At 48.3% G+C, this 14,760-nt stretch overlaps 2 protein-coding genes across 2 annotated transcripts in view; one reads left to right on the forward strand and one right to left on the reverse strand.

The window, feature by feature from the left end:
* Nucleotides 1-2,231, forward strand: part of POMT1 (protein-O-mannosyltransferase 1) — a 50,317-nt gene extending 48,086 nt beyond the window's left edge. Inside the window, 1 exon segment of the mRNA XM_015409629.1 lies at nt 1,145-2,231. The gene's annotated coding sequence lies outside the window, so the exon portion shown is untranslated.
* Nucleotides 2,232-4,337: 2,106 nt separating this feature from the next.
* Nucleotides 4,338-14,760, reverse strand: part of UCK1 (uridine-cytidine kinase 1) — a 16,186-nt gene continuing 5,763 nt past the window's right edge. The window contains 5 exon segments of the mRNA XM_015409630.1: nt 4,338-4,670; nt 8,407-8,455; nt 8,704-8,798; nt 9,761-9,903; nt 11,857-11,953. Coding sequence (XP_015265116.1) covers nt 4,483-4,670; nt 8,407-8,455; nt 8,704-8,798; nt 9,761-9,903; nt 11,857-11,953 — 572 coding nt within the window. The 3' untranslated portion in view covers nt 4,338-4,482.

Genomic DNA, 14,760 nt, shown 5'->3' on the forward strand with positions numbered 1-14,760 from the left:
TCTCCAGAAGCAAAATCATCCTGGTTACCTAGAGACGGAAGACAAACAAACTACCCTGCATGGGGCAGAATTTCTTAGCAGCTGTTGTCAAATCACATGACCGCTTTTGCAGTAGCAACCTTTACATTCTTCCCTGTTTTCCGGTGGAACAAGGTTTATTGTGGGATGTGGGTTTGCCGTTTATGACTCCGGTTGCAAAAACAGTAAAGGCAATAATAATAGATATATAAATCACAGCTCTGAAAGTCAACTTGATTTCCACGTCACTCCTTGGTGGTCTCTGTGCTTTTGGCATTTTGGTCAAAGGGCAGCAGCAGGAGCTCTTTTCCCGCTAGCCCTAGAAGCTTCCAGGCAGCAGCCCGAAGGACCCAGCCTAGCCTGACCTCGTCAGAGCACAGAAGCGAAGCAGGGGGGTCGGCACCTGGACGGGGAGGCCACCAATGCCCCCTTCTCTAAGCAGTGGAGACTTGTGAACAAAAATCCTACTTCGTGCGCTCCTGGCCATTCAAGTCGTGAGCGAGCAATCTGGCTGCTGCATCAATGAGTCTGCTCTGGAGCCCTCCTTCCTGAGCCGAGACAAAAATGTATGAGCCGGAGGCTAGAAAACCTGTGACCTGGCTCACACTAATTCAGCTTAGAGGGAACACTGGAGACCACCAAGGAAGGCTGGGGCTGCTACACAGAGGAAGGCAAATAGCAAACTTCCTCTGCTCCTCTCTTGCCTTGAGGGCCTTCTGAGACGGAACGTCTTGGGGCTGCCATGAGTCAGTTGCGACTTATTGGCAGACTTAACTTACTTAAAGGTAAAGGTTTCCCTCGCTCGAAAGCCAGTCGAGTCCGACTCTAGGGTTGCGGTGCTCATCTCCGTTTCAAAGCCAAACAGCCAGCGCTGTCTGAAGATGTTTCCGTGGTCATGTGGCCGGCACGACTAAACACCAAGGCGCACGGAACGCTGTGACCTTCCCACTGAAGTGGTACCTATTTATCTCCTTGCAATTTCTTGCTTTCGAAGTGTCTAAACTGCTGCTTTGCACATGCGCAAAGAGACTGCGCCAGTGACCACCTGAAGGACAAGAGTTGCCAGGTATTCAGCCTGTTTTTCGAATGCAGCTTTTGTTTCATGCGGCTTCTTTTTTTTTCCTAGTGGAGGACACACAAAGTTACCGGAGAGATGAGCCCCGGCGGTGTGGAACCACAACAGAAGAGCCCTAATGAGGCTTGGGGCCTCACAGCTACCTCATTTCGGACCAAGTGCAAGCATCGGGGTGGCTGAACCCCCGTATTCTGGCACAGCCCCATGGGCTACGGACCGTGGACTCCTGCTTTGAAGAGTTTTCAGAAAAAGCATCGCTTCTCAACGGGCAGAAACCCACCCCCAGCTGGGGCGGGGAAAGCTGGGGGGAAATGCAGCTGAACTGCCCCTGGCACGAGAGGCGTAAGGAATTGCCAGGTCCCCATGATGGAAGGACAGAAACATTTTGGGACGTTGCCGCTTGCTTGCTTCCTCGGGAGCAGAAGCAGCCACTGTCTGAATGAACGGAGCCTGGATTGGCCTCCACAGGTGGGGGACTTGGCCTGCAGCAGGCGGTTCTCGGCCGGTCAGTGGAAGCACTGGGCCTCTGACCACTTTCCCCTTAGGCGCAGAAAGAGGGTCACAATGGGCTGGAAAGGGTTTTTCTCTCTGCATTTCGGAGTGACTTACTATGAGGCCCCCTGAGGAAAAGGAAGTAGGTTTCAAGCTTGCTGGGCTGAGGTGCCCAAACTGGCCTGTTTTGTCCCTGTTGCGGATAGCAAGGGCGGGTGCGACCTCCCCTCCCAAGTCTCCTGCCCACCGCAGTGGGAAGTGGGCATCGGAGGCCACAGCTGTCTTGGCGGCGAGTCTGTGCACCAGGGGAGACACGCCGAACAATCCCCACAAACCCCGGGTGCTAAACGGCACAGCAATGCCGTTAAAACAACGAAGAAGCACGGCGATGAATCTGTTGGTAGCCAAGACAGAGATGTTTCCTCAGTCTTCGGCCTTGAACTGTGGGCTGCATCATCCCTAAATGTTCCAGTACCATATGCCCAAATGTTGGTGGGACTAGCTAAAGCACGAGCCCCCCGTCTGGCTGAAGGTGAGGTCACAGGTGTAGGCAGGTATGGGTCACAGATCCATGAGAGCAGGAACTGTTACTCCCTGGATTGTTTTGGGGGGGGGGATAGTTTGGAATCATAGCAGCCCACAGGGGCAAACCTACAGAAACACCCATTGGGGGGATGGAGGGAGTTTTCTTTCTGCCCTACGTGTGCCCACAGAACCCCAAACTGCACAGGGCAAGAGGTCATTTCGAGCCCAGGAGCGCCTTAGAGACCAACAAGATTTTTTTTGGGGGGGGGAGGGAGGTGGAGAGATAAGCTCTGGAGAGCCAGAGCTCCCTTCATCAGATACAAGCCAGAATGGAGACCCCGGAGTCCTTCTGTCCCAGGTGGTGGGTTAGGGTGCTGCAAAGAAAGGATGCAGAGGACCAATGCACATCGCAATCAGCTTGCTTCGAGCAGGGAAGACGTCCTTCGGGACAGAAAGTGAGCACCTGTAGCGCAATACGAATCCAGTGTCCCTATTCTGCCCGGGGTGTGGGTGTGTGTCCATTTTCCTGAATTTGTGAGTGAACTCACGGTCGCCGTTTCTGAGGGAAGGGACAACCCACCCCACCCCCACCCCGATTCAACTGTCCTGAAAACACGGCCTTGCTGCTTGGCTAAGAGTGCTGATGCCACTCGGGGCGGAAACCGGCAGGCCTTTGGAAGGTGGTGTTGTGTAAATAGTATGATCTTTAATAAATACTGAAAACGGGAAAGACAGACAGAGCCTGACTCGTCCATGCGTTACTTAACTCATTTTTTTTATTAGTTAACCATGCCTGACAACCGGCTGATATACACGGTCAGACTTCGTTGTCGGGAAGGGGGAAGAGGTGACAGCCAGCCCCTTCCTCTGTTCTCCTTCCTCTCAGTTACTCCGTTACGAAGTGGAAGAAAGCCCTGGACTCTGCACGGGCGGCTTCCAGTGCCAAAACCAGATCTTTAAGAGTTGTAAATACTGTCGGCAGCAGAAGTGTAATCAACCAGAAGCAAAAAGGGAGGGGGTGGGCTGCAGGGAGAAAGACACGCACACGTGTTGCGGCGTCAAAAGGGGGGGCCGCAACCAGCTATCAGCAAGGAACTAACTTGTTCCCATTCAAACTAGCCGGGTGACCTCCGACACGTCACAGCATTGTCAGCCTAGAAATAAGCATAGCTCGCCACCTAGTGGTGCCAAAAAAGAGCTACAGCTTCGGCAGCCAAACTATCCCACCACCGTGGGGATCTCCTGGCTATTCCACACACAACACGATACAATAATTTCAATTGTGGGGCATAATTTTTGTTTGGGTGGGGGGGGCATGACAGACCCATGTTCATTTGTCCCAAACTATTATACGCTGAAGGACTGATTTCTGCAGGCACCTCGGAGTATAAAAGATCTGATGGAGGAAGAAACGGATTTTGCCTGCCTCCGTTGTATGTCTCCCCCTTTCTAGGGCTGGAGCCGCGGCAAGCATCTGAGGGGCGGGGGTTTCTCTTCATTAGCCAAGACGGACGTCCGCCTTGAATTCCCACCTCTGGTCTTTGATTTTAAAAAAAAGCCCTGCCTCGTTTGTCTTTGAAGACAACACAGAAAAGTAAGGTGAAAATTGGAAAACACTCTCCTTTCACACGGAACATTCAAAGAGGAGATTGTGCCTTCTCCTGCGGGGTGTGGGTGTGTGTGTGCGTCAGGAAACAGCTGGTTACCTTTCACATCACCGAGAAGGAAGCCAGGCCCCCCTCCCCTTGGAGCTTTCCCCCAACAGGCGTCTTGCTCTTGAGATTTCCGGGGGGGGGGAGGTGGGGGGGGGGGAGACAGCTGAATACAGACGTCATCATCCTGTCCTGTCACGAAACAAGATGTGTATGGTTTGTGCCCTTCTCTTTCTGCCAAATCCGCTGGCGAAGCTGCAGTTTAAAAATGTCTTTTTTTAAAAGGGGCCGTGAAAAAGTCACCAGGTTGGGGGTGGGGGCCCTGTACACAACCCCCCCACACACACACACACCACACCACATAAATTTAACAGGGAGAGGAACAATTGAAACCGGAAGCAGCCTTGCGGGCCGGTTTTCCCTAGAGCGAAAGAACCACGAATGCCCCAAAAGACTGTGCTAGGAAAAGTACCACGAGAGGCCCCCTTTCTTTCTTTCGTTGGGACGCTCTGGGAGTGCAATGTACCATCCCTCCCCCCCCCCTAAAAAAGAAAGGGGCTTGAGCAGAATGAAAAAACGCCCTGCTGCTTCCGGAAGAAGACCTGCCCCCCTGTCAGTCGAGCTTCCAAACACAGGAGAGACATCCACGGGGCCCTTCCAAGCCTCTGATGGTTCTCGAGTCCAGCGGTTGGGGCCCTGGGTTCTTCTGGACAGACCCCGTTAGTGGGGGCGGCTGCTGGACTCCAGGTGGGACCGTTTGCCAGGGGCCAGGACGGGGCTGCTGTCCACTTGTTCCGGGAAAGGCCTCTTGGAGGAGCGGGCGTGCCCATTGGGGCCCCCGCGGTGCCACTTGCAGAGGTCTCCGTTCAGGATGTCTTGGATGTGCTGCACAATGAGATTGATGGCAACTGCAACAGAAAAGCAAGAGGCCAGAGGTGGGAATTTGGCACCGTGCTTGGCCTCCCCAGGCTCACACATGGGGCAGGAGGGCAGCAGCCACCCCCTTCTTGGTTTGGGCATCCTATTTGACACGGGGAACCTGCGGGCAGAGTGTTTAAGGAGAAGACGAGTTGGTTTTTATACCCCGCTTTCCATTACCCGAAGGAGTCTCAGAGCGGCTTACAATGGCCTTTTTCTCCCCACAAGGGACACTCTGGGAGGGAGGTGGGTCTGAGAGAGTTCTGAGAGTTCTGTGACTGACCCAAGGCCACCCAGCTGGCTGCATGTGGAGGCGTGGGGAATCAAACCCGGTTCTCCAGATCGGAGTCTGCTGTTCTGAATCACTACATCATGCTGGCCGAATTGCTTGTTTGGGACACATGAGGACTAAGTGCATACTTAGCAAAATTAATAAGAAGACAAGAGCCTGGCTGCTATAATGAAAGATTTCTAATTAGCTCAAAGCCTGCGTACACAGGGGAGGCTGGACTTGAATCTCCGCTCTGACTCTTTTTAATCAGCTGCCTCAGGAAACGGACGAATTCTGCACTTAACACACAACCGGAACATTCAATCACTCCCACAGCAGTACCACAGCACCCTGTCTGTGGAGGAGGCTGCCCACTGTGCCTCTGCATGAGTCACTCCTCTTTTCAAACAGGAAGCAGAAACGGGGGGGAAATGTGCCATGGCTAACAGAAGTTTACAAAACACTGCTTGGGAGGGGGTTGTCTTTTACACACATAGAGTTGGTCAGCTTAACTGAGAACCAATAGGATGTAGGGGCTTGTGTGACATAGAAGGGAGGTCTGTATTCAAATCTCCACTCTGCCGTGAATGCCACGGCAATTTCCCAACTAGTAACTCTTTTCCAACCAGAGTTGCTGTGTGGAAAACCACACCCCCGAGCTCCTGGAACAACAATGGGATGTGCTTGTAATCAGGGGTCGTTTCGTAGAAAAAGAGCTAGGGGGACTCATTAGCATAACTCATTAGCATATGCCACACCCCCTGACATCACCGGAAGTGTGTCATAAGGCCACACCCCCTGACATCACCGGAAGTGTGTCATAAGGCCACACCCCCTGACATCACCGGAAGTGTGTCATAAGGCCACACACCCCGCCCCCAACGGTCCCGGCCGCCACCTGCAAGGCGGGCGGGAGTGCAAGGAAGCCCCGCAAAGGCCCTCCCTGGCCCCAGGCAGGCAGGGGTGGGGAGAGGCAGGGAGGGAGCAACTTACCCTCCCTCTTCTCCTGCCTCCTCCTGGCTGAATGAGGGCCGGAAGCAGGGGGCGGGGCTTCGTCATGTGCCCCGCCCCCATACCTCACCCGGGGGAACTGCGATCCCCCGCGATCCCCCCCCCGAAATGACCTCTGCTTGTAATAAACAGAGAATACCACCTATTTTGCATTCCCAGATTTCCATTTTGAAGCAACTGAACTTTTAGCAGTTATCTGCCTATTTTCCCTTAGCCGGTCAAAGGGGATCCCTTGCTGAAGTGTTAACAGGACCACAAAAGGACCACCTCCGAACTTAGCAGGATCACACATCTCGTATCCCAGTTCTTAAGGGAACAATTTTTTCACCCAGTAAATTTTAATTGGGGGGGACAGGGAGGGGTCCTGCCACCAGTACATGAACCTGGCAACCCCTTCCCAAAGCAAATTCTATTCTCCCCACCCCCCGCCGCCGCACCCGGCTCCATTTCCCACCCTGGCTCATCTTCACCATTTGTACATCCTGCTCCGTTATGCATTCTGCTTACTATAAAATGTGTGTAAAAAAGATGCTAAGGTAGCAAAAGCTAATTCACTAAAGGACAAAAATATGCATATAAACAATAATACATATATTACCAAAAAGTACAAGTTCATACAGCAATTCAGCAGGTAAGTTCAACACAGACAAATTCAACAGGTAAATTCAACAACCGTTTGCTGAATTTACCTGTTGAATTTGTCTGTGTTGAACTTACCTGCTGAATTGCTGAATTTACTTGTTACTTGCTGGATTTGCCTGTTGAACCTGTCTGTGTTGTACTTACCTGTTGCTGAATTTACCTGTTGAATTTGTCTGCGTTGAACTTAACCTGCTGAATTGCTGAATTGACTTCTTGAATTTGAACTTGCTGAATTTGCTTGCTGAACCTGTCTGTGTTGAACTTACCTGTTGCTGAATTTACCTGTTGAATTTGCCAGTGTTGAACTTAACTGCTGAACTGCTGAATTTACCTGTTGAACTTTTACTTGTACTTTTTGTTAATATATGTATCATTATTTATATGCATATTTTTGTCCTTTAGTGCATTAGTTTATGCTACCTTAGCATCTTTTCTACACAGCTTTTTTGCTTTGGTATTTGCCTTTGCTGTGTGATCGCTTATTGCTTCATGTACTTTAAAATGTGTTTCATGCCAGTTGGGCAGGCACAGAGAGTGTCCCCCCCACCACCAGTTGCTGGTGGTTATCCATCCAGACCTCCAAAATCATAGGAATGAGTCAACCCACTGAGTTATCTAACAGCTGCCTTTCAAACTGCGAGCAACCCAAGGCCGTGTACAATGCAAAAAAAAAAGGTCACCAATAAACACAACTTTTACCCACATTAGAAAAGCCACAATATCAACAACCTAAATTTGCAGCAGCAAGTGAAAGAAAAAGAAAGAAAACCCCATCAGGATTTACCAAATCACAAGCCACAGAAAAGCTTTTGGATATTTGTCAACAAAAAAATGTAAAAGAAGCCATGTTGGTTCAGGCCAATGGCCCATCCAGTCCAACACTCTGTCCAAAACCCAGGTGCCGTCAGGAGGTCCACCAGCAGGACCAGAACTCCAGAAGCCCTCCTGCTGTTGCCCCCCCCCCCAAGCACCCAGGCTACAGAGCATCACTTGCCCAACACTCTGTCCAAAACCCAGGTGCTGTCAGGAGGTCCACCAGCAGGACCAGAACTCCAGAAGCCCTCCTGCTGTTGCCCCCCCAAGCACCCAGGCTACAGAGCATCACTTGCCCCAGACCGAGAGTTCCTATCTATACCTTGCAGCTAATAGCCACTGATGGACCTCTGCTCCATATGTTCATCCAATCCCCCTTTGAAGCTATGCTTGTAGCTGCCACCATTTCCTGCAGCAGTGAATTCCACATGTTAATTACTCTTTGGGTGAAGAAGCGTTTCCTTTTTTCTGTTCTCAGCTTACTGCTCATTAATTTCAATGAGTGCCCGTGAGTTCTTGTATCGTGAGAAAGGGAGAAAAGTACTTCTTTCTCTACCCTCTCTATCTTGTGCATAATTAAAATAGTAAAGTAATAAAAACTGGGGGGGGGGTTGATGGTCAGACAGATTTCCCTTTGGCAGGGAACTGCAAAGTGTTGGTGCCACAACACAGAAGGTCCTGCTTCTCATCCTTGATTATCTAATTTGGGTGAAATGAAATACAAAAAAACCCTGGCCAGCCAACCTCCAGGAGTGAGGAGGCACATACGGGAGAATCTTCTCACAAGTAGACCAGGCCCAGCAAAGTGGAGCTGCTACCAGCTACACAAAACCATTTTGCCTCAAGGGCACCCCTCGTAAAAGCTCCCATTTGGCCCCTGGCTCTTCTGTCCTCATTCTGACTTTTCCAACTGAGACTGGAGCTGCTGCTATATATTTCTAACCTTCGGAAGATGCATCCCATTGGAAAGTGAAAGAAAAACCTCTTACCCATGTTATCTACTCCTCGAGGGATAATCACATCAGCGTATTTCTTGGTCTGCAAATGAGAAATATAACCGTGATGCTCACGAGGGTGAGCCGAGAAGGAAACGACGACTAGAGGCATCCGATTTCAGCCACGAGGGAAAAGGACTAATCCCATTCCTCCGCTGCCAGGGAAGCTCCTTGCACTCCTTGGTGAAATCGAACATACGAAAGAAAACCAACCATCTCAGTCCACCGACCTCCCACACTTTTGAGAAAGCAAACACGGGGTTTGAGAAGCGGGGGAAAGGCTTTCAGTACCGGCAAGCAGAATTCTTCAAAGGCGGGCTTGACAAAAGTCGTGTACTGGGTCAGAATCTGTTCCAGGTCCCTTCCCCGTTTCATATCCCGGAGAACTTCAGGAGAAGGAAACAAGAGGCTAATTAGAGCTTTACTGCCTGTGAGAATTTCCAACATTTATGGAGGGGACCCGAGGAGGCACCATCACCGGGTGTCTCCAGAGCCAGGAAAGACCCTCCTGGGGATTTTTTTTAGCAGCCACCGCACTAGAATCAGTAGGGCTCACTTCTTCTGTGAGCACTCACAACTGCAACCAATATTTTGGAATACTGTAGCGTCCCTCTATGATGTTAGAAAGGAACTGCCAAAAGAGCTATCCATAAAATCAGAATTTATTGCGTTTTGGACTTCAGTTGGCCAGCCCTAGGTATGGGAAATTTGCCTGCGACAAGAAAACCTTGGTTACAATTCCAAAAGAAAGTGACGAGGAGACCAACCACAGAAAGACTGCCAGGGAGGCTGAAACCTGTTGCCAACGCACAGCCAGTCCCTAATTACAAACCATCAGGGAGCGCTGCTGGGTTCCTACCATTTGGAAGTGGCGAAAGTCACCTTCCTTAAAGAACTGCACATCCTCCAAGCATGGAAAGTGCAAAAAAACCCAAAAAAACCCCGCTCCTTCATTCTTTCTTCATCTACTCCTTCGTTTTTTCTTCTGTTTTGAGACCAGACCAGTGGCAAGAGACCTTCAAAGCAAGAGATGTTCAGAAGGGGTCTGCTATTGCCTGCCTCTGTGTCACAAGCCTGGTATTCCTTGGAGATCTCCCATCTAAATCCTAGCCAGGGCTAACCCTGCTTAGCTTCTGAGATCTGACAAGATCTATCCAGATCACCAGACTAAACGCGCACTGTTCTCGCACAAAGCTCCTCTATGTATTTATTTAAAACATTTATCTCCTGACTTAGCTCCTTGGACTCAACGCAGTCGACGAAGCGCTGAAGGTAACCCAGAATCCATCTGGGCCAGTTGCCTCCTCTTTGCATCCTGCAATGTTGGGGTGTGTGTGTTGGCGATTACCTCTCCGGGAGAGTCTCACATCTGAGTCCGTGTCGACAAAGAGGCGGAGGTGAAACATGTCCCGGATGTCTTGATTGTAGAACACCAAAATCCCCTCAAAGAGAACCACGTCTGCGGGGTAGACCACGGTCGTCTCAGGCAACCTGCGGAGGGACGCCACGCAGTTCCTCCCGCCTGGCCCCCACCCCGTCACTCCACGGCTTACTTGGCAGAGGCAGCCGTAAGGCAATGCCAAACCTCTCCCTCCTGCACTGGGTATTGGGTCGGGGGGCAATGCTCCCTCTAAGCTGTGGAGTCTTGTGAGCAAGAATTCTACTTTGGGAGCCACTGGCATTAAACTTGTGAGCGAATGATTTGGCTGCTGCATACATTAGTTTGCTCTGGAGCCGTCCCTTCCTGAGCAAAGACACCTGGTGTTTTTGGCCACTGTATGATACAGAGTGTTGGACTAGATGGGCCACTGGCCTGATCCAACATTGGCTTCTCTTATGTTCTTATGCTCTTAAGGCTTTATTTTATTGATTTTTAAACATTTTTATGCCACCTTTCCACCCGATCAGGGTCCCCCAAGGCGGCAAACATTTTAAAAAGTAAAAACATTTGAACAGTTAAATATCTAATTAGAACTGTAGAATAATTCAATAAAAACACATAGTAAGACAACGCCAGAAACAGGAAGGAGGACCAGTAGTTGTCACTGGGGATATGCCGAAGGAAACAAAAAGTCTCCGTCCACTACCAAAAGACACCAGTAGAGGGAGACAGACGAATCTCCCTAGGGAGGGAGTTCTAAAGTTTTGGTGCCAGGACCCAGAAGGCTCTTCCTTGGATTGCTTACCCGCCTAGCCTCAGATGGCAGGGGCAGTTGAAGTAGGGCCTCTGAGGATGCCTGGAATGTACACGCAGCTTTGCGTGGGAGAAGGCTTGTTTAATGCCCTTACGGGGCCGCGTGGAAGGCCTTCAGATCCCATGCCAAAAAGGAGCTCTTATACTTCACACACCGTGCAGTTACAGTGGGGGCCACATATTTGTTACAAACTCTGATCAATGTAAATGTGATGGTGCGTGCATGCGCATACTTGGCCTCTTCTCCTCAATCCACCTGCAATGCACTTTCCAACGGGATTTTGCCAGTTCACACAGTAAAAATCCAGCTTCAAAGTGCACTGAAGGTGGGTTGAAAGTGGATGATTTAGCGTGTGTGACCACAGCCCTAGACTCATAGAATCACAGAGTTGGAAGGGGCCATACAGGGTCAGCCGAGAGCATCCCTGACTAGTGTTTGTCCAGCCCCTGCTTAATGACTGCAGGTGAGGGGAGCTCACCACCTCCCTGGGCAGCTGATTCCACTCTTGCCACAACTGTGACTGTCAAAACGTTTTCCCTAATATCCAGCCGGTACCTTCCCGCCCTTAATTTAAACCCATTCTTGCGAGTCATATCCTCTGCTGCCCAGCAGAACAGCTCCCTGCCCTCCTCTAAGCGACGGCCCTTCCAATACTTCGAGAGAGCCATCCTGTCCAGACTTTTCCAGACTCAACATCCCCAAGTCCCTCAGCCTTTCCTCCTAGGGCTGCATCCCCAGCAAAGATAAAATTCCCACAACTCTTTGGATGAAGGATGACAATTAAAGAGGCTTCTGTTGGTAGCAGAGATGTTGTCCAGGGGGAGAGGTACAGAGAGAGCGTGTCAGAACCTCACAGGTTTCTCCCACACAGTTCATTTCTAGCCATCGAAATGGGTTCCTGTGATACGGCATGGGCCTCGAGAGAGGAAAAAAGAAGGCCTCACACTGCAGCCGTTAGAACCATAGGTGCTTATCATTATGTTTTATTTGTTTTAAATATTTCAGACATAACGTGTGTTTTTAATGCTTTTCAATGCTCAAAATGTTTTAATGTTTGCTGCTGTGAGTACGTTGAGTTGAGCTGGAAGGCGGCATAGAAATGTTATAAATAAAATACGGAGTAATAAAAGAGCCTCCTAAGGACTGGAATCAGGGGCCCCGCGGGGCACTTTCGGCACAACCAAGGCAGTGAAACTCTCTCACACTGACAAAGAGTGCTTTGCCTTGGAGGTAAGAAATTTACACTGACCTGGAATGAGTCACAAAGTCATAGGTTGGGACCTCAACTGTCTGGCCATCCACAATGTTCTTCAAGGTCGTCTGCATCAACTCGTTGTCAAAAGCGTCTGCACATTTAAAAAAAAGGTTCTGTTAAACATCCAGAAATCAGTACTACTAGTTCATCCTAAGGCCCAATTTGCTTTCTACCCATTTTCACATGGGAGATTTTCCCGTGTGGTCCAAAGCCACACTGCACCAATACCGGCTGTGAAATGGGAACCATTTCTTTGCATTTTGGGATAGGCGGGTTGTCAAAACTTAAAATATACAGAGGCGGGGAAAGTTTGATGGCTTTTTATTTTTTGCAAACGTGAAAACAATCTTTTCTGAATGAACAAGAAAACTATGCCAGCGTCTCAATCTCACCCCACCCTCCACTCCTTTCTTTAGTCTCCGACAAAAGAGGAAATATATGCTCTAAGCAGCGATTTCTCCATAGGCAACAGCATCGATACAACAGGGTAGGTTTCATGAAGACACAAAATTCATTATAATTAAGAACGTGCTCGTGCCACAGCGCTATAACACAACACTCCAGGCTAACTAAGGCCCAATTTGCTTTCTACCCATTTGCACATGGGAGATTTTCCCATGTGGTCCAAAGCCACACTGCACCAACACCGGCTGTGAAATGGGAACCATATGAGTTGTGGAACGGCACGCAACAGGACCTTACGGAAGCTGTTCCCACAATGGTCACAATGGTAACAAAGGCTGCATTGCCCGTTTTACAGGTGGGGATGCTGAGGCATGAAGACGTGACCACCAGCCCTTCTTCTGTGTCTCCTCAACTTCTACAGTTCTTTGCATTTTGGGATAGGCGGGTTGTCAAAACTTAAAATATACAGAGGCGGGGAAAGTTTGATGGCTTTTTATTTTTTGCAAACGTGAAAACAATCTTTTCTGAATGAACAAGAAAACTATGCCAGCGTCTCAATCTCACCCCACCCTCCACTCCTTTCTTTAGTCTCCGACAAAAGAGGAAATATATGCTCTAAGCAGCGATTTCTCCATAGGCAACAGCATCGATACAACAGGGTAGGTTTCATGAAGACACAAAATTCATTATAATTCATATCAAGAACGTGCTCATGCTACAGCGCTATAACACAACACTCCAGGCTATAACACTGTTTTGCTGTTGTGTTATAGTGCTATGGCGCTATAGTGCTCTAAAGCGAACGTTCAAAAAAAAAAAGCCGGCGATCACCCGCACGGGAGAAAAACGGCGGGGAAAAAACGGTTCGGATCCGGGGGAAAGGGGTTTACAGGTAAAACGGTTCAGCCCCGTTTCCTGAATGGGACAGAAGGGTTTGTGTGTGAAAGTACAAATATATTCCAGTAGGGAACCGGTTCTAAAACGGTTCTGACTGAAATGTCAGACCAGAAACCGTTTGGGAACCGTTCCTGAACCGAAATATATTGCCTGTCTGAAATTCCTCAGTGTTTCATAAACAGTGCGTACAACAAGACCAACGGCCTTTAAAAACTGACGCGCACACACACACACCCCAAGCTGCTGTTACTTTGCTTTCTTTCTGACCCAGGAGTCAGGGCCTGTAAGACGGAGCTGTTCCTCGAGGTCTTTGACTGAGGCTTTGGGCATCCATGTATGGCTTGTCCACTGTGCATTAAAATGCATTAGATCCACTGACAATTGGCCATTATCCACCTGTTACCATCGGGCATGGGAACCCTCTAGCAGCCAGCCAATTTTCGATTTTTGTTTTGAGCTGCAGCCACCAATTTTAATGTTTTAAATTTTAACGGTATCTATTCTATTGTTTTTGATATGATGTCACCCGCCCTGAGCCCGCTTGCGGGATGGATGGGCTAGAAATATGAAAAATAAATGAAAAATAAATAAGAGAAAAGCCAAAGAGGAGAGCTGTTCAGCAGCTCCATCGCATTTACCAAAATCTTGCCCAACGTTTAAAAGTAATTATTATAATAGTGCATTATAATTCGTGGATTTCATTGTTTTACAATAACGGATGGCTAATTTGTTTGTGCAAATTAGTACAGTATCAAACCTGTTGATGATTAAAATATATTTTTTTAGTGATTTAAAAATAGTTCACCACACTTGACTGCTCAGTTGACTAAATCATTTTTGACTGGTCAGACGAGCAACCCCAAGGTTTCCAGGAGCACACCTGAAAAACCTAAAGAGACCACCATCTGCGAACCAAAAGGGCTAAGCTAACACTGTATGTTATAAAAGTACAAATGTTTATTAAGGTGTACACATGTTAAAACATATTATGATTAAAAGAAAGAGTCTAAATATCAGACTTATAAAAACTTTTCAACTACAAATACACTTGACGGGTAAACAATTTCAAATTTAAGGACCAAACGCATTTTGGCCCCTTTGGGCCTTCCTCAGTGGTCACTATTTTCTATATTGTACTGACACACATCCAGATACATGTATAAAAGGTTTTAAATGTACATATATATGTAACCAGATGTTGCTTCCTGAAATTATAAAAAGGAAAAAGTGAAAGGGGGGAAGGGAACCTCACTATTATATACCAAATGTTTAGAAAATCATTAATAATTTAAAAAATTTAAATGAAATTACCTTGTATGTTTATAATTACGTTACTCCAAAATAAATGTGGTCACAGTCCATAGACATGCAAAAATAAACCCACAAGAACTGTGCACAGTGCGCTCAATATTTCTTTAACAAAAATTGTGAAGTTATGAATATGAAAGTACAAAAGTAATAATAATACATTCAAGTTATAGATCCAGGTACATAAAGATAGAAGGTGACAACAATAATATAATATATACAGAAACATCAATGCTTGCCATTTTTCATACATTATCAACTAAGGCTTTGTACCAATTTTATGTTATT

The sequence above is a fragment of the Gekko japonicus genome, unplaced genomic scaffold, assembly GCF_001447785.1.
Source record: "Gekko japonicus isolate JY-2015 unplaced genomic scaffold, Gekko_japonicus_V1.1 scaffold2764, whole genome shotgun sequence".
Taxonomy (NCBI): domain Eukaryota; kingdom Metazoa; phylum Chordata; class Lepidosauria; order Squamata; family Gekkonidae; genus Gekko; species Gekko japonicus.